The sequence below is a fragment of the Cervus elaphus genome, chromosome 26, assembly GCF_910594005.1.
Source record: "Cervus elaphus chromosome 26, mCerEla1.1, whole genome shotgun sequence".
Taxonomy (NCBI): Eukaryota; Metazoa; Chordata; class Mammalia; order Artiodactyla; family Cervidae; genus Cervus; species Cervus elaphus.
Window position 1 is genome coordinate 35952383 of NC_057840.1, and position 19629 is coordinate 35972011.

The 19629-nt window shown below is 39.5% G+C and overlaps 1 protein-coding gene across 3 annotated transcripts in view; it reads right to left on the reverse strand.

Annotated features, from left to right (window-relative positions):
- Positions 1-19629, reverse strand: part of SYNE1 (spectrin repeat containing nuclear envelope protein 1) — a 482339-nt gene that overhangs the window by 197850 nt on the left and 264860 nt on the right. For all 3 annotated transcript variants that reach the window (XM_043888326.1, XM_043888327.1, XM_043888325.1), the window contains 7 exons: positions 19456-19623; positions 17256-17432; positions 12046-12192; positions 7887-8012; positions 6336-6512; positions 5000-5265; positions 744-2904 (listed from right to left, as the gene is read on the reverse strand). In XM_043888326.1, coding sequence (XP_043744261.1) covers positions 744-2904; positions 5000-5265; positions 6336-6512; positions 7887-8012; positions 12046-12192; positions 17256-17432; positions 19456-19623 — 3222 coding nt within the window. The remainder of the gene's footprint in view (positions 1-743; positions 2905-4999; positions 5266-6335; positions 6513-7886; positions 8013-12045; positions 12193-17255; positions 17433-19455; positions 19624-19629) is intronic.

Below are 19629 nucleotides of genomic sequence, written 5' to 3' on the forward strand. Positions count from 1 at the left end.
AGTGTTATTTACAATAGTCAAGGTATAGAAATAACCAAAGTGCCCATCCACAGATGAATGAATTTTAAAATATACACATCTTGGAATATTATGGCTGGTTGAAATTCTATAGAAGCAGAAGGACTGAGAACAGATGTGGGGAAAATGGGCCAAGGTATTAAAGCAAGTAAACTTCTGGTCAGGCTAAGGTTCATAGGGTCGCACAGAGTTGGACCTGACTGAAGCAACTTAGCACCCACTCTATTATTTATTACCTCTCCAAATGGAGAGAGAGAACCAAGATGTTCTTGTGTTAAAACGAAAGTCATATCAACATGGAAACCACATGAAATGAACACCATGAGCATAAACAGTAAAAATATCCTTTTAAGTTGTGATTGAAGATGATTCCATGAAGTAGCAAAAAAAAAAAAAAAAGAAAAGAAAAGAAATAGTAAGGGAAGCAATTGAAAGTAAAAAAAAAAAAAAAACAACTCATACCTGTTTGCTACTGTGCTTAATTGCCCGCTTCGTTCCTGACTCTTTGCGGCCCCATGGACCATAGTTCTCCAGGCTCCTCTGTCCATGGGGATTCTCCAGGTAAGAATGCTGGAGTGGGTTGGGATCTTTCCAACCCAGGGATTGAACCCAGGTCTCCCACCTTGCAGGCAGATTCTTTACCAGCTGATCTGCCAGGGAAGCCCCACACTTGTTTACAAAGAAGCGAAGTGAGAAAAATGGAGCAGAAGCCCCGTGGCACCCACCTGTCTGGTGCGGAGCGCTTCCTGCAGGGCCCCGTCCAGCTCCGAGAGCTCAGCCAGCGTGCGCTGTAGGTCGGCGGAGATCAGCTCCTTGGCTCTCGTGAATTTCTCCTTCTCCTTGTTACTCAGTGCATTCATGATCCTCAGGCTGGACTGCACCTCTTCCTGATGGATCTGGACCTTTCTGATCTCCTCCTGGATGTCCCGCAGGTTCGGGTCCAGGCACAGCGGTCCGCTCAGGGCCGCCTCCACGCTCCGCAGCCATTCCAGGGAGCGGCTCAGCTCTGTCTGGAAGTCTCTACTCTGCACCATGCGGCTCTCACACTCCGTCACCGTCGCGCCAATGGCAGAGGTGAGCAGTTTTAACTCCTCTTGCCAGGCCTGGAGCTGATGCTTGGCTTTCTCGTAAGCTGCGGGGTCGAGATGCGAAACGAGATCTTCGAGATGCCTGGTGACACGTTTTAGGAGAATTCCGGAATTCTGGAGGCTTCCTGCCAGGGAGTGATACACTTTGAGCTTCTCCTCCGCGGGCAGCGTCTCTTCGTTCACCTTGGACTGCTCCATCCTCACAGCTTCTAGCTGTTTCTCTAGCTGGTGGCACATCCTCTCATGTTCCTGGTAAGCACTGGTGGTGTCTTCTAAGAAGCTCACCCTCTGTTCTGTCTGTCGCTTCAGCCTGTGGTACAGGGTGACGAGCTGTGGCATCTTGTCTGGTTGCCATGGCTGCCCGGTGCTGCGAAAACTTTCTTTCTTCTGGTTCAGTTCGTCCACGGCTTCGGCGAGGCCTGCCACCTCGCCCCCCAGAGCTCGCCAGCCATCCTGAAGAGACAGAGCCTCTTTGACGCTCAGGTGGCTGGGGATGTGGCTCATCCTGGAGAACTGGTCTTCAAGGTCACGCAGAGACTGGCTTGTCAACTCGATCAAGGAGGCGTATTCTTTCCGAGCCAGCATCGCCTCTTGGACTTTATAGAACTTGTCTTTAGCCAGGTCGACGATCACGTTAAACTGCAGGGGCAGCGCGTGGAGCTTTTCGTTGAGGTAGGAATGGTCCACTTCATTCAGCGTGGGCAGGATGGCCTGTCCAGTTCTCTGCAGCGAAAGTAGGAGGTTTTCATATTCCGGAGACTGTTCGAGAATGTGTTGGTATTTGGCCAACTGTGTGTGAAGCTCGGCAGTCTCATTCATTAGGTTGATCTCAGGAAAGGTAACGATATCTGCTTGTTTGAGCCAGTGACAGGCTTTATCAAAGTCTTCCTTAAAATGCTTCCTAGAAACCAGATTTTTCTCCAGCTCTTGTAGCCGATGGCTGCACTTTTGTAGCACGCTGTCATAGACGCTCTGCAATTCCTGGAGCTTCCCCAGGACCTCACTCTTTTCCTGCTCTGTGACTCCTTTCATCAACTCGCGGCCCTGGGCCCAAAGTCCAGTGACCTCGTTTTGGTAAGTCTTAAGGCTGGCTTGTGCACTTTTACATGTTTTCACCTGTTTGCTCACGTCATCCGGTAGCAGGCAGATATGCTCACGGAACATTATCTTGCGCTCGTGTTGCTGAATCTGGCTGGTCGCCTGGAACACCGCCATGAGAAACTGGGTTTTCTCGGACAGAGCCTTGTTTAAGTACTTCCGTCTCTGGCCCACTAAGTCGCTGAGACTACTCACGTGCCTTTGTGCATCAGACAGTGCCTTCTGGATTATCTGCCTCTCGTTGAGGCCAAGATCAGCCATCACCCTGTCAGCATCCTTCGTGAGAGATTTCAGGAGCATCTGCTTGGCCTCCAGTTCGCTGCAAATGGCAAGGTGATCCATGAGCAGGTTCTGAGCCATGTCAGGCGGGGGGCTCTGCTTCAGGGCCTCGGTGATGTTGGGCTGCTGCTCTTCCGCCCACTCCATCAGCTCCTGAAACCTGGACCGAACCACACTGAGCTCCTCCAGGTTGGTGATGGACACTTGGATTTTTCTTTTAACGAGGTCCTCTAGTTGAAACCAGCGTTGTTCAAGGTGACTCGTCTGTTCTTTGACTAGTTCTTTGTCATCTAAATTCAAATGTTCTATCATTTTCTGCTTTTGCTCTTTCAGATCCTCAACGGCCTTCTTTCTCTCCTGCAATGCCAGGGCCAACTTTTTCAAAGCTTCCAGGTGAGCGGCTGTACTCTCTGCATCAGATCTGTATTAAAGCACATAAAGTCAAGTTAACTTTAGTCCATATCTGTGCTTGTTTGTATCATGTTAAATTGCACATTACCATCTTCTTTAAGTGGGTGTTCTTAGCTTAGAGTTACTCAATTCATGGCTTATTGACAGAGATTCTGTAGTTACTATGGAATATAGTGTTAGTCGTTCAGTCATGTCCAACTCGTTGCGTGTCCAACTCTTTCCCTATGGACTGTAGCCCACCAGGCTCCTCTGTTCATGGGATTCTCCAGGCAAGAATCCTGGAGTGGGTTGCCATTTCATTCTCCACTATAGAATATAAGACCCATATATTTCCATAGCAGAAGTTGAACCAAGATAGTTTGCCTAGAAACTTCTCTGCTCTCAACCTCTGCTCTTGTTAGCTAAGGTTGCCCTCCCATCACATCTGACATGTACTTGTAGCTTCTTCCTCTGGCTCTCATCAACAGAATAGCATCTGCATGTTAACAAGACCCCTTGATGATGTGTGGAAACACAAAATACTGAGAAACACTGATCCACTGCATTCTTGACAATGGCACTTAAAGGAATTAAGTGATGTGTGATTTCTGTGCTTTCCTGAGAGAAGTTCCAGCAAACAACCCCATGGTAGACAGTATGCCATGTGTAAGGTATAACCAATGACTCTATCAGCTGCTCATTGGGATAACTCAGACATTTTCTGTGTATCATTAGAAGCTTTAAAAGTAAGTGTGAGATGCAAAGAATTCTCATTCCTTTGACTACAAGACACACATGAGAAAAATTGAATCTTAGAGTCTTTTTCACTTACAAAACAATTAGTTCTGAAGTATGAGGAGGCGTGTTGGGAGTCTGTATGATAACTTCTGTTTGAGACATATTGTACTGTTCTTAGTCACTCAGCTGTGTCTGACACTTTGCAACCCTATGGACTGTAGCCTGCCAGGTTCCTCTGTCCACAGGGATTCTCCAGGCAAGAATACTGGAGTGGGTTGCCATGGACATATTGAGTCTGTTGTGTTTGTGGGTTAACCAGACCCAGGTGCTACTGTCAGCCTGAAATACAGGCTTTTGCTGACACTGGATTTATCCCAAAGACTAGTAAAATGTTGAGCATCAAGAAAAAGTAAACACATCAGAAAGTAGTGTACCTCCTCTAAAACAGAAATCCACATAAACAAAAAGTCCACCAATTGGATTACACCTAAAATATATTTTCAGTTTTAATTGCCACAAATTAATAAATCTGGGCAGAAAAAGCACAGATTTTAATAAATCATAGTGATCAGAATTACAGAAAGATTTCTATATGATGACTTTCTGTATGTGGGGGGTGAGGGAATCCTTTTCAAAGAAAAAGTAAAGAGGGGTTCAGTTGCTATAAAATCAAATATGTTTGTCACTTAGTCATGTCTGATTCTGTGATTCTATACTGTAGCCCTCCAGGCTCCTCTGTCTGTGGAATTCTCCAGGCAAGAATACTGGAGTGGGTAGCCATTTCCTTCTCCAGGGGATCTTCCTGGCCCAGGGATTAAACCCAGGTCTCCTGTATTGCAGGCAGACTCTTGACCATCTGAGCAATCAGGGAAGCCATAAGATACACATTAATTGAGTTCAGATTGTTCATTAAGTTCTCAAATACCACAAGTACAAGAAAAAACTAGACTGAATTACAGAGAATGTCTTACTTCACAGAATTGGCAAGAAACCTATGGAACTTGTTTCAGGAAGGATTCATGTCCTCAATTTACAGATAAGAGTCCCATAACAGGTAATTAAAACTAGAAATATTCTTGGGATGTACTTTAAAGTCAAAGTGTAACAGCTCTGAAATATTCCTGATGTCACAGGTAGAATCAGTACTGTTTTCAAACATTTTCCTTTTATTCACTACTTAAATTAATATTGTGTGAGGAAAATCATGATTCTGTATGCATACAATCACACAAGACTCTTAATAATGTTTTATCAGTATTTAAATTTGATTTATGCATCCATGATAGAAAATGGATGTTTAACATGTAAGAAAGATATTTTTGATTTTTACAGAAATTAAGAAATTTCTGGCTTAGCATTTTGGTGGCCCACTAGAGAACTGCTATTACCTGGCTAAGTTATCCCATTCTGTAGTAAATTTTTCTAAGAACCCTTCGACGACGTTCATACGGTCGTGGTAATCTCGTGTTCTCTGGAGATCTTCTTCTCTTTGCAAGCACAGATTGTTGGACTGAAGGCACAGATCCAGCCACTGGTCATTTAAATGACTTATTTCCTTGTGTTCAGGGGACTCTTGCTTCTTGGTTAACTCATCCACCTTCTCTGTAATAGTGTTCACCGATGCCTGTTTGCACTGTAGCTTCTTAACAAAATCCTAAAGGATAACAACAATAAAATAAACAATATATTATAACCTGCTCCCCACATAAATACAGATTGAAGCACAGAATCAGCACCTCTGAACACTTTAAGTAACTGAAGAATGTATACTGAGGGACAGAGAAAGCCATCATGCTTTCTTATGAATACAAATTTCCAAGTATATAAGAGTCAGAGGGAAACTGCGGTTATCTTCTTGTGTTACTTTGGAAAGTAAAAAGAAAAACTGATAAATGTGGAACAACATTGTAGTCACTAAGAGAAAAAGTTAACATTCTGTCTTAAAGTGTATCCTTAGTTTTCTAAAAAATTTTAAGGTTCATGGCTTTGAAAAAAAAATCTAATTTATCTCCTCTCTATTTTTCTTTCTCTATATGCAGACAACATTCCAGCAGAAAATATAAATGACTGATTATCACAGGGAAAATATAAACCCTAAAGTTTGTTAAAAATCTGGTACAACTTCCAATCAGGTTAATTTAATAATTTTCTATTGCATTTTAAATATATAAATATTGTATTACATTTAAGCTAACTATGTTAACAAATATATATATATTACATATTATATTTATTTATTATTTACTTTTTGGCTGTGCCTTGTGGCTTGCAAGATCTTAGTTTCCCAACCAGGGACTGAACCCAGGATCCAGTGGTGAAAGCGCTGAGTCCTAACCACTGGAGTGCCTAAATATATGTTTAATAAATTGATACATTTACAGTCCTACAGCTTTAGCAATTTCTGTGATGAGAAGCTAATAAATAGTAAGGCTCTGTGTTTGTTTAGAGACACAGCCTTCTGGTTCTGCCAGCTGAACCACTGAACCAACTGAACCAGTTGCTTTGTTCATAAACAAGCTACAGAGCGAATGTCCTTCAATGCAAGTAGCCAACGGGAGCTCCCAGAAAATATCTGAATGTTGACTTTCTGATCTGCACTCTTCTGGCACCAAATGAACGTGGTTCTGATTCTATCTCGTTCTTTAACTAACTATGTGTAAGGACTGGCCGACACATACCCATGCTGGTTGCCTCTGTCTCCCCTGGAGACATGTGAATTCCTACCTTTACTTGAGATACCATGTTCTGTGCGATGTTTAGCTCCAGTTCTGAGTGCCTCCTCTTCATATTCTGCAGCTGCTGATCGGCATCCTGGAGGTAAATCCAGAGTTCAGCCTTCATGTGCTTGATCTCCTCCCAGCCCTGAGTTAGGTTCTGTGCCTGGGCAAGCCTTTGTTCGATCTGGAGAAAACACAGAGGCAAAAGTCAGCAGCAATAGACAGAAACACTTATGTTCAGTAAATCAGCCTGTCCATGTATGCAGGCCAACACTTGGGTACACACACACACAGTGATCAATTCCCCCCCCGCCCCAAATTATTTGCTCCAAGAAAAACAGATTTTATGTTTCAGTTTTCTAAAGACTTCAAGTGTCAAAGACTTATGCCATATGATTTCAATCAGTACTGTGAGGCTTTAGAAGTTCTACCAATTTATTAGGTCAGAAGCTGCCCTGATGGTTTTTTTTTAACATGGGGCATTTCAGTAGACACATCTGTTTGACAGACTCAACAATGTGGTCTTGGGGTTAACTAGAAAAGACTTATATTGTTCTCTATCACACATTTGCTGATACCTCTTATAGAGCACTGAGTTATTAATGTTTGGGATATATGTTTAGATCTGCTTCACTGGTTTTTGAACTTTTTTCAATAATCCATTTCTGTAAAAATTATAGATGCTCTATCATCTTTTTTAAAGATTTAAAAACAGACTTGCTCTGGTAATATAGTAAAATATAAAAGTTAAAAAAAAATGTTATTTTAATATTTATATTATAATTATTTATCTTAATTTCTTTTTTCTTTTAGAACATTTTACTCTTCTGGAATATTTAATCAATTAAATACCAAAACCGGGTCTTTTTTTTTTTAATCCGAACACATTGCAGAGTTTAAGGCAGCAGCAGAAGGCACATGACCTCTATGGTGCCACCTATCCGCTGCGCAGAGGTATTGCTGATTCCTCACAACCCTGCCCAAAAAGCCCAAACACAGCTTCAGGATTCTTATCAACACCACCCTCAGCCACTGCCGATGAATTAGCAGAGTCATGGCGGATGTTTGCTATCCTAAGAGAATGCAAGGGTCAGGAGTCCCTTTCACATTAAGTATGACCCTTTCATACGCACTTTATAGGACCCTTTCATAGTAAGTCCCTTTCATACATTCATACATTCATACATAAGTATGACCTAAAGAAAATGATGGAAAAGAACAACAACAAAAATGATCAGAAAAATATAGGAAAAGAAGAAGAACGCTAATTGAAGAGAAAAGAGAAAAGGAAAGAGGCACAAATGTTCAGCAGTTCAATGGGACTAAGTATTTCAGTTCCATTTCAGAGGCGTCAGTAACAGAGTGTGCCTACTTTTCTGTGACTCAGCTGAAATTCAATACATACTTATCATAATGCCTGAAGGAGCATTATAGCAAGAATAATCCAAGGAGAATTTTTTTTTCACATGTAACTTAACAGCAGCAGCAGCAACATGCAAGCAAGAGAATATGATCAAACAGACATATCCAATATCACTTTTTTAAAAACTTTTTTTACCATTTGTTCTGTTTGTTGGATATCTTTTGCAGTAGTTTTCACTGAAGAGTTTGACAGGTCACACATGGAGCAGAGAAGATCTAGGTAGGTCCTTGCTTGTTCTTGCAAAGCTCTGAAGTGTTTGACCTCAAAAAAAAAAAAAAATTGTTAGAGTGCAAGAGAGGGATGCTATATTTAGATAGCAAATATTTGTACATTTGCAGTATTTTGTTGACATTTCAAAAATAATCTTGCTATACTCAGTGTTTTTATCATACCATTGTTATAAATGACATGTATTAAGTATTCAAAAGAAATCTTTCAAAGCACAATGGCAGCGAGCCATTTGTCCACTAGCCATTTCTTATTTTAATTAGTCTGTAAATTCTGGGAAAGGGGAACACCCAAGAAACGTCCACAATTGTTCCAGATTCTCTGTTCACATTCTAGGTTGTTTTCAATTTCAGAGAAAGAATCAATAGACTACTCTGGCCTGTTTCTTAACATGTTTTTGCATATTCTTTAGACATAAAAGGTTATTGTGCATTTGTAGGCTTCAATGGAGTTTGGTAAAAATGCACACGGCTGGGCTCTTTTTCTCTGCAGAAAATTCACATAGTGTCTTCCCTTTCCATAAGCCCAAGAAAGGCATCTCCAGGTGAATCCTTGATTTACACACAGAAGCACAGAGAAATGTGTTTCTTTGAAGCTGTTCAGAGGCCCTGCGGGCTCTGTTTTAGATACTGGGAATGCAGCAGTCCCCAAAACAAAACTGTTGCTTCAGTGGAACTTCCATGAGAAAGACAGATAATACATAAACACAGAAACAAATATGCAATGCAATGTTTGGTAGTGATAAACACCACGGAGCAAGGTAAGCGTAGGGGAGTATTAATATAATGAAGAAGCACTGTTACTTTGGGATGAACGTACCCCCAAGACCTCTCTGAGAAAGAGCCTTGAGTTGTAGAGGGAGCAAGTCACGCCATGGGGTAAGGGCATTCCAGGCAGTCCGGTGTGACAGGGGATAGCAAGTGCAAAGCTTCAGGCCAAAGCAGAGGGAGCTAGGTAGGAGCAGAGTCTAAAAGGTGAGCAAGGGCCAAAGCTTGGAGGACCTCATGGGGACACTGACCATACCTCCCAATTTGCAGAGTGTATATTTTTAGGCCTTCTCAACTGTGGCACTATTGACATTTGAAGACAAACCATTCTTTGCCGTGGGAGTGTCCTGCGCATGGCAAGATGTTCAACAGCATCCCTGACTGATACCAGGAACATCCCCACCAGTCATAGTTGTGACAACCAAAATTGTCTTCAGAGACTGTTTCGAAGACTGTTTCAAATTTCCCCTGGGCAACAAAATCATCTCTCCTTTTTGGTTGAGAACCACCAGTCTAACGTCAACTGCAATTATGAAAGGTGGCCTCCTTATTAGCAAATATTCAGTTTTGGAAAACAAATTATTCAACCAGAGTATCCATTGACTGTAGTCAGAAATTTGGAATTTATTCTAAGTGTGATTGAAAGGTGGGCTTCCCAGGTGGCTCAGTGGGTAAAGAATCTGCTTGCCAATGCAGGAGATGCCAGTTCAAATTTTACATTTGTAACCTTTCCTGGGTCAGGAAGATCCCCTGGAGGAGGGCGAGGCAACCTACTCCAGTATTCTTGCCTGGAGAATCCCATGGACAGAGGAGCCTGGCGGATTACAGTCCACGGGGTCTTAAAGAGCTGGACACAGTCGAAGCAATTGAACATGCATGCGTGCACGCATGTGATTGGAAGGTATTGGGATAAATGACCCAATATAGGTTTTAAAAAAGGGGTGACAGGAACAGTGGAAGTAGGTGACCAGTTTTTAGGCTACTTCAGGAGTCAGATGAAAATTGATGATGGTCTGATGGAAGGTGGTGGATAGCAGAAGTGGTGAAAAGTGGTTCTTACGACATCTTTGTGATAAATGGGGAAGAAGGTATAGACTGCAAGTTGTACAGGATAAAGCTGACAAACAGAAATATTATGTGATTTTCCAAAATCATAGTCAATAAGGCAGCCTAACTTTTTGATCTTTACTTCAGTATCTTTTTCTCTGTGTGGATTGCCCAGACACATCATTCTCATGCAGATGTAATAAGTACAGATCGATTTCCCATTAAGTTAAAAACAGTACCTAAAGTCTTATTCATTATACAAACTGACTGGTATTTCACTTCCCATTAGCATCATTAGCCTCTAACTCAAATCACCCCGCCATGTACCTGTGCCTCAGAGAACATTATCTGTCCTAAACGGCTTTTGGGAATAAGAAGAGAATAAGATATTAGAATTTTTATTTTATAAATGTATTTACTTTAGAAAGAATAGTGACTTATTTTAAAATTTAGAGTTGGCCTGATTCCAAAAATATTGGGAGAAACTTGTTGATTGTAAATGACAAACAGTTTTAGATTTTTGCTAAAACCAACTTCAAGGGCAAATCTGATAGTGAAAATGTTAGTAGCTCCATCGTGTCTGACTCTTTGTGACCTCATGGACTGTAGCCCGCCAGGCTCCTCTGTCCATGGATTTCTCCAGGCAAGACTACTGGAGTGGGTTGCCATTCCCTTCTACAGGGGATCTTCCCAACCCAGGGATCGAACCCAGGTCTCTTGCATTGCAGGAAGATTCTTTACCATTTGAGCTGACTGGAAAGCCAAATCCGATAGGACTTTTTCTTATTCCTTCAAGTTCACATGTCATGCCTCATAAAAACAAATGACATTCTTATGGAATCAGATCAGTCTGTCATTGACTAGTGGTAGTGGGGACTGTGTTATCATTACATATATATTGAGTGTTTTTCATGTGGGAGGCCCCGGGGGATACACAGTGGATCCTGGGACTATGACCAAAGTCAACTGCAGACCATCAAAGCAGTTGATTTGGTGTTTTCAATACTTCTCATTCTCTTCTCTGGCTGTTTTCTGAAGAGGGCAGTCTATTTTGAGATACAGTGCAGTAAGGGCAGGAAGCAAAAACCAAACTATACAGTCATTGAATCTGGGCGACTAGAAGGATCAGCGTCTTCCTGAAACCATGGCTAATGCGGGGAGACATAGAAACTTCTTGTTCTAGTAAAGGGTCATTGGATTAATGTTATTTTTCCCCCTCTCTTTTAATTCTACTTTTGGGAACAAAGGAGAAATATCAAGTTTTGGTCTGGATTGTTCTGAATTAACTACAGTGGAAACAAATAGCCATAAGACAATAAATGGCCTAAGTAACTGACAATCTAATGAAAAAGCAGAATGCAGACAATCTTTAATTCATTTCTTGATTCGAGGAAAGTCATGTTTGATTTGTCCAGATTCTATTCTTTATAAGGTATAATAGGTGCACTTCTGTGAATCATTTCATGACTTAAATAATGTAAATCATTTAAGCCAAAAGGCATACTTTGGGGGGCATATAAACTGAACACATTCTCTTAGTAGACTAAATGAACAAGCATATTATTTTAATCCTAGCTTGAGGTAAAAAATTGAATTTTTACTATTATCTTATATCTGGCAGCAATAACCTTTACAATTAAATTCCTTTGGAATATTTTCTTTGAACCACATAGAAAAGTTGTTTAGCTCAAAAGTTTTAAAAACATATCTCAAATATTCTGATGAAATCTCAGCAGCAACATTTTAAGCATGTAGATGTTAAATTAATATGCCACAGAATCCGTTACATGACAATATTTCATTCAGCATTCATTCAATAATTATTTAACAAGCAACTTGTTCTGTACCAAAAAAGGTGGAAGAGGCTAATTTTGCTTTTCTGTTAGCAAATCGGGTACATTATGGCATGGCATTTGAATTTCTTCATAACGGTCAGTCCAATGTAATGTCCAATCACTTAGGACATTAAGGCACAGAGAAATTCAATGGTTTGGTTTATCCATGGTGACCCTATTGAGTAGGTACTAAAAGCAATCTTTTGGCCACAGTGCCCATGCTTTATTTATTCTACCAGATTGATCTTTAGTTGTGTGTTCATCTTCCTGGCTAGAATGTGAATTTGAATAGGATCAAGCTCAGACCTTATTTATATTTTGATATTCAGCACAATTTGCACATAACAAGTACTTAACATGTTTCCATCAAATGAATGAATCACAGTGTAATATAAACTTTCAGGAATCACAAAATACCTGCTTGACAGCTTCTGCCCTGCTAAGAGGGGGATTCGCGCCTGGCTTTAAATCCGGCTGAACCGCAGAAAGCCAGGCCTGGCACTGCTGAAGGGTGTCTTGTCGACTAACGTGCTTCTGAAGTTCGTGTTCCAAACTCTGGTACACCTGAGACAGAATAATCATGCAGCAGTTGTGAGAGCTGTTTTATATCGCTGTAGATATCACAGAAGCAAATGAAACAAATCCACCATAAATGGATCCCCCTTCGCCATGCTCCCTGACATCAGACACACACTGATGGAGCCTGCATATGTTCCAAAACGTTGCAAAGCATGTGGGCCATGCCCCAGTTTCTAACTTCTCAACCCATGCATTACAACACTAATATCCTGATTATGGAAAGAGAAGGTGGGAAGGGTTAATATAACAGTATAAATGTGCTAGAATGTATAGAATCTTTGAAGTAAATTGGTCAAACCTAAACCAAAAGCTTTTTCAGCTTCTCCCGATTGTATAAAATTGCCCTGTTTGTTTTTGTTTTTTTTTTTTTTGTTCTTTTTTATTTTTTTTTTATTTTTTTTATTATTATTATTTTTTTTCCAGTGGGTTTTGTCATACATTGATATGAATCAGCCATGGATTTACATGTATTCCCAATCCCGATCCCCCCTCCCACCTCCCTCTCCACCCGATTCCTCTGGGTCTTCCCAGTGCACCAGGCCGGAGCACTTGTCTCATGCATCCCACCTGGGCTGGTGATCTGTTTCACCATAGATAGTATACATGCTGTTCTTTTGAAATATCCCACCCTCACATTCTCCCACAAAGTTCAAAAGTCTGTTCTGTATTTCTGTGACTCTTTTTCTGTTTTGCATATAGGGTTATCGTTATCACCTTTCTAAATTCCATATATATGTGTTAGTATGCTGTAATGTTCTTTATCTTTCTGGCTTACTTCACTCTGTATAATGGGCTCCAGTTTCATCCATCTCATTAGGACTGGTTCAAATGAATTCTTTTTAATGGCTGAGTAATATTCCATGGTGTATATGTACCACAGCTTCCTTATCCATTCATCTGCTGATGGGCATCTAGGTTGCTTCCATGTCCTGGCTATTATAAACAGTGCTGCGATGAACATTGGGGTGCACGTGTCTCTTTCAGATCTGGTTTCCTCAGTGTGTATGCCCAGAAGTGGTATTGCTGGGTCATATGGCAGTTCTATTTCCAGTTTTTTAAGAAATCTCCACACTGTTTTCCATAGCGGCTGTACTAGTTTGCATTCCCACCAACAGTGTAAGAGGGTTCCCTTTTCTCCACACCCTCTCCAGCATTTATTGCTTGTAGACTTTTGGATAGCAGCCATCCTGACTGGCGTGTAATGGTACCTCATTGTGGTTTTGATTTGCATTTCTCTAATAATGAGTGATGTTGAGCATCTTTTCATGTGTTTGTTAGCCATCTGTATGTCTTCTTTGGAGAAAGGTCTGTTTAGTTCTTTGGCCCATTTTTTGATTGGGTCATTTATTTTTCTGGAATTGAGCTGCAGGAGTTGCTTGTATATTTTTGAGATTAATCCTTTGTCTGTTTCTTCATTTGCTATTATTTTCTCCCAATCTGAGGGCTGTCTTTACTTATAGTTTCCTTTGTAGTGCAAAAGCTTTTAAGTTTCATTAGGTCTCATTTGTTTAGTTTTGCTTTTATTTCCAATATTCTGGGAGGTGGGTCATAGAGGATCTTGCTGTGATTCATGTCAGAGAGTGTTTTGCCTATGTTCTCCTCTAGGAGTTTTATAGTTTCTGGTCTTACATTTAGATCTTTAATCCATTTTGAGTTTATTTTTGTGTATGGTGTTAGAAAGTGTTCTAGTTTCATTCTTTTACAAGTGGTTGACCAGTTTTCCCAGCACCACTTGTTAAAGAGGTTGTCTTTTTTCCATTGTATATCCTTGCCTCCTTTGTCAAAGATAAGGTGTCCATAGGTTCGTGGATTTATCTCTGGGCTTTCTATTCTGTTCCATTGATCTATATTTCTGTCTTTGTGCCAGTACCATACTGTCTTGATGACTGTGGCTTTGTAGTAGAGTCTGAAGTCAGGCAGGTTGATTCCTCCAGTTCCATTCTTCTTTCTCAAGATTATTTTGGCTATTCAAGGTTTTTTGTATTTCCATACAAATTGTGAAATTCTTTGGTCTAGTTCTGTGAAAAATACCGTTGGTAGCTTGATAGGGATTGCATTGAATCTATAGATTGCTTTGGGTAGAATAGCCATTTTGACAATATTGATTCTTCCAATCCATGAACACGGTATGTTTCTCCATCTGTTTGTGTCCTCTTTGATTTCTTTCATCAGTGTTTTATAGTTTTCTATGTATAGGTCCTTTGTTTCTTTAGGTAGATATACTCCTAAGTATTTTATTCTTTTTGTTGCAATGGTGAATGGTATTGTTTCCTTAATTTCTCTTTCTGCTTTTTCATTGTTAGTATATAGGAATGCATGTGTGTTAATTTTATATCCTGCAACTTTACTATATTCATTGATTAGCTGTAGTAATTTTCTGGTAGAGTCTTTAGGGTTTTCTATATAGAGGATCATGTCATCTGCAAACAGTGAGAGTTTTACTTCTTCTTTTCCTATCTGGATTCCTTTTACTTCTTTTTCTGCTCTGATTGCTGTGGCCAGAACTTCCAACACTATGTTGAATAGTAGTGGTGAGAGTGGGCACCCTTGTCTTGTTCCTGATTTCAGGGGAAATGCCTTCAATTTTTCACCATTGAGGGTGATGCTTGCTGTGGGTTTGTCATATATAGCTTTTATTATGTTGAGGTATGTTCCTTCTATTCCTGCTTTTTGGAGAGTTTTAATCATAAATGAGTGTTGAATTTTGTCAAAGGCTTTCTCTGCATCTATTGAGATAATCATATGATTTTTATCTTTCAATTTGTTAATGTGGTGTATTACATTGATTGATTTGCAGATATTAAAGAATCCTTGCATTCCTGGGATAAAGCCCACTTGGTCATGGTGTATGATTTTTTTAATATGTTGTTGGATTCTGTTTGCTAGAATTTTGTTAAGGATTTTTGCATCTATGTTCATCAGTGATATTGGCCTGTAGTTTTCTTTTTTTGTGGCATCTTTGTCTGATTTTGGAATTAGGGTGATGGTGGCCTCATAGAATGAGTTTGGAAGCTTACCTTCATCTGCAATTTTCTGGAAGAGTTTGAGTAAGATAGGTGTTAGCTCTTCTCTAAATTTTTGGTAGAATTCAGCTGTGAAGCCATCTGGTCCTGGGCTTTTGTTTGCTGGAAGATTTTTGATGACAGTTTCGATTTCCTTGCTTGTGATGGGTCTGTTAAGATCTTCTATTTCTTCCTGGTTCAGTTTTGGAAAGTTATACTTTTCTAAGAATTTGTCCATTTCATCCAAGTTGTCCATTTTATTGGCATAGAGCTGCTGGTAGTAGTCTCTTATGATCCTTTGTATTTCAGAGTTGTCTGTTGTGATCTCTCCATTTTCATTTCTAATTTTGTTAATTTGGTTTTTCTCTCTTTGCTTCTTAATGAGTCTTGCTAATGGTTTGTCAATTTTGTTTATTTTTTCAAAAAACCAGCTTTTAGCTTTGTTGATTTTTGCTATGGTCTCTTTAGTTTCTTTTGCATTTATTTCTGCCCTGATTTTTAAGATTTCTTTCCTTCTGCTAACTCTGGGGTTCTTCATTTCTTCCTTCTCTAATTGCTTTAGGTGTAGAGTTAGGTTATTTATTTGGTTTTTTTCTTGTTTCTTGATGTAAGCCTGTAATGCTATGAACCTTCCCCTTAGCACTGCTTTTACAGTGTCCCATAGGTTTTAAAATTGCCCTGTTTGTTTAAATGAGAAACTAAAAGTAGCAATAAACTGCCAGTTTATGAAAAGATAACCAATGTCTCTCAGCTGAAATGCTTCTTCTTTAGGGGTAAGGTAAATTGGAACTAAATTATAACACAGGGGAGGGAAGAGTTTGATGCCCTCATTTCATTCAGAAGCAATATTCCAGGACAACAATAATCCAGAGTAATCCAAAATTATATATCCAGAAAAATCCAACATTTTCTTTTTTTTCCAACATTTTCTAATATGTCATTTCAATTAATAGTTCCTCAACCAGCCAAACAATTTTCATTTTATCCATAAAGACTTATTGAGAAACTATTACATGTTTCCTTGAAACCAAGGTAAATATACCTATGATGGTTTTTTGAGCAAATTACTCATAAAAAAAAGAATAAAAAGAATATGAGGTTAGACTGACTTTTCTTTGGTTATTGAGACAACAGAAGCAGTAACTGCACAGAAAAAGTCCGCTACAAAGATGGTGTTCAGTATATTTCTGTTGAGTGAGTGAATGAATAAGCTGACCAGAAAGTTTCATGCTGCATTTTTCTTGTCTCATTCTCCTTTTCCCCTTCATCATCTCCTGTAGCTATTTGTTAGATTCCTTTATCCTTTTTTTAAATAAATAGTTTGAAAGTGAATTTTCCAAGTTTAGGAATCAGCTAATAGCCAGCATTTTTTAATTATCATAATGAAAGAACACAAATAATCTTCCCTGTGTCACTTATATTTTTCCAGTTCTTGACTCAATAGCCCAGCAAGAAAAATACATGCACTCTTCTCAGTGTCATTTATAAATTCTAGAATAAAAAGTAATCCACTAATTTTACCTAATTGCTGTTTAAAAAAGCAATTCTTATTTATCTTAGACTTATATCTATAACATTAATGATTCCATTTTATTGGAAGAATACCCACTGAAGCATACTTTGAAATTGGTGCTTATGTCTTTTCTCAATTTCTATATGAATACACAGAAATACTGAATTAGAGTAGAACCTGGTTACAGAGGGTTAAAAGCAAAAAAAGTACTGTGAGATTTACAGAATAAACTTATTTTGGTGTTATAGAATAAATGGCAAATTAGAAGTATTGATGGTGTATGAATAAAAACAAACAAAATTAAATTTTTTTTCATAATCAATTCATGGAATAAAGGTATTGAGTGAAACCAAATGTCTGAAATTCACCACTTCATCACATTAATCAAATATATAACATGTTATTTCTGTGTACACATGGACTGGGAAATCTATCCAAAGGGTGAAGCATAAAAACTATTTTGAAAAACCTCCAGCCTGTGCAGCCTTTCTCCTTAATTCCTCATCATTCTGGAACGTTCCAGCGGCACTCACCCTCTGGGCGGTACTGCAGATGGCTGAGTAACTGTCCCTTGTGCCCTGCAGGTGAGCGTGTACATTTTGTTTAAGTTTCGCTTGAAGGTGATCTGCACATTGGCTGATCAAATTGTCCCCTTTGGTTTTAAGGTCATTCAAACGGTCTTCAAAACCAGCAATTTCTTCCATCATTGCCTTCAAAGATGAAACAAATATGCAGTTCTCATTATTCCATTTTTAGTCTTTAAATATTCTATTCACCAAACAGAAAGTTTAAGATCAATCATTTCACTGTTTAATATGCTTTTAAAAGGGTTTTGCAATTTGTCTTGGTATCAACACAATGAAATAAATGTCTTGGTGTCTTCCTATCAACACATGAAATAAAAAATGTATACTTTCAGAGATTCTCCAATGAGAAGATTTAAGGAGTTTAATGGATTAAGTTATACAGAATGATGAGATAACCTTTAAGAGTGAATTCATAAGACTGACCTCAGTTAGAGATCTGCTCCATGGTAATATTACCAGTGAAACAGACATCCATACATTTTTCAACTCTAAAAATTGCAATTCTGGTATAAATTATATCTCTGTGCTGTGCTTAGTAGCTCGCTCATGTCTCACTCTTTGCGACCCCATGGACTGCAGCCCACTGGGCTCCCCTGTCCATGGGGATTTTCCAGGCAAGAATACTAGAGTGGGCTGCTATGCCCTCCTCCAGGGGCTTTCCCCAACCCAGGAATTAAAACCAGTTCTTCAGCATTGCAGGAAGATTCTTTACTGTCTGAGTCACCAAGGAAGCCCTAATTTATATCTAAAATAGCCTAATTACAATTTAATTTAATTAACTAATGTCTAATTTATCTAATAATATACCTGATTTATGTAATAGCTTAATGTCTAAACTGTGTAAGATCTAACTTACATCTAATATTTATGTTGATAAAAATAAAAATAACATTTACCACTTAACATTTATTAAGCACCTACAGCCCAGGGACTGCATATGAGCCCTGATAAATATTTATTATTATTATTATTGTTTAAGCATAGAGAGATTATAAAACGTGTTCAAGGTCACAGAAGTAGTAAACGGCAGAGCCCTGGCTTTGGACCGGTCTCTGCCTGACTCCAGCTCACACACTATGCCTGACTGTTCTCTACTGAGCTTTCTCAGAGGTCATTTAGAGAGGGGGACCCAACTTTTTCAAATCAGGTTCTAACTTCCTTACTGCAATACAATGCTAGTGACAAGTGACACATTACAAAGTTTCCTAGGCTAACACATGGTCCTCCAGCAGTGGAGGTTCACCACTTTTTTTCCCAATGGTGCTGGGTTAACAGTTATTATACATGCCATATTGAAAGGAAGCATTTTTCTTCAAGCTGGAATGAACCACCCATCACGAGGTTACTGAGGCTGTTTACTCAGTGCCAAATAGACTATACCATGTCATTAATTTTCTGTTCACATTTGCTAAACAAAATTTTCTCCTACAGATCTCGAAACCTAGAATGGTTAACTGGTTTTTCTAAGACACAGTAGTAGATGTTGACCAGATTACAACCAAAATTCAGTTTCCCATTAAGCTTACCAAAATAGCCTCATAAAGTTGTGAACATATGATATCTGTCATTTGGCACACATGATTACTAAAAAATACATATTAATAAAGATATGAACATCGCATATCGGTACTGTACTTTGTGGTCTACAAAAGACTTTCAGATATATTATCTTCTCTGATGAGCACAGTGGCTATGTAATGGGACTGATGTCATTATCATCCTTTACAGAGGAGAAAAAGGAGGCCCAGAGAGGCTAAGTCCCCCAATTAGCAAGAAGAGACTTTAGCTAGAATTTAGACTCTCTGACCACTATGTCCGTATCCTATCTTTGGCTGTACTTTTCTAAAGTAAAGATAATTTCTCTGATAAATTACTCCATATAGATTATATTCTGCAATTAAAAAATAAAACTATTAGCTGGGAAATATGCTACAATGCGTTCAGAAGTTGAATACCAGGATTCAGCTGTTGCCGAGTCACTTAAATATTAAATTGAACTGTTCTCAACTATCGGGCATTCTTGGGACTCAGACCTGAGTCTGTCGGTACAGTCATTATGATCCAGAGATTCCCCCGCCCCCAACACACACACGCCACCCTGGCCGAGCCGCCATGTGCTCCTCCGCTCCTGAGAGGCCAGGCTCACCTTGTGGCGGGCCAGCTGCTGGGTGATCGTCTCAAGGCTGCCTGTCTCCACGAGGTCGGGCGCCACCAGCCTCCCCGACATCTGCAGCAGCCACTTCTCCACTTCCTGGAGCTCACTGTTGTAATCTTCGTGATCTCTGACTTTCGCCTCGAGACTGCAGACATGCTCCTGTGA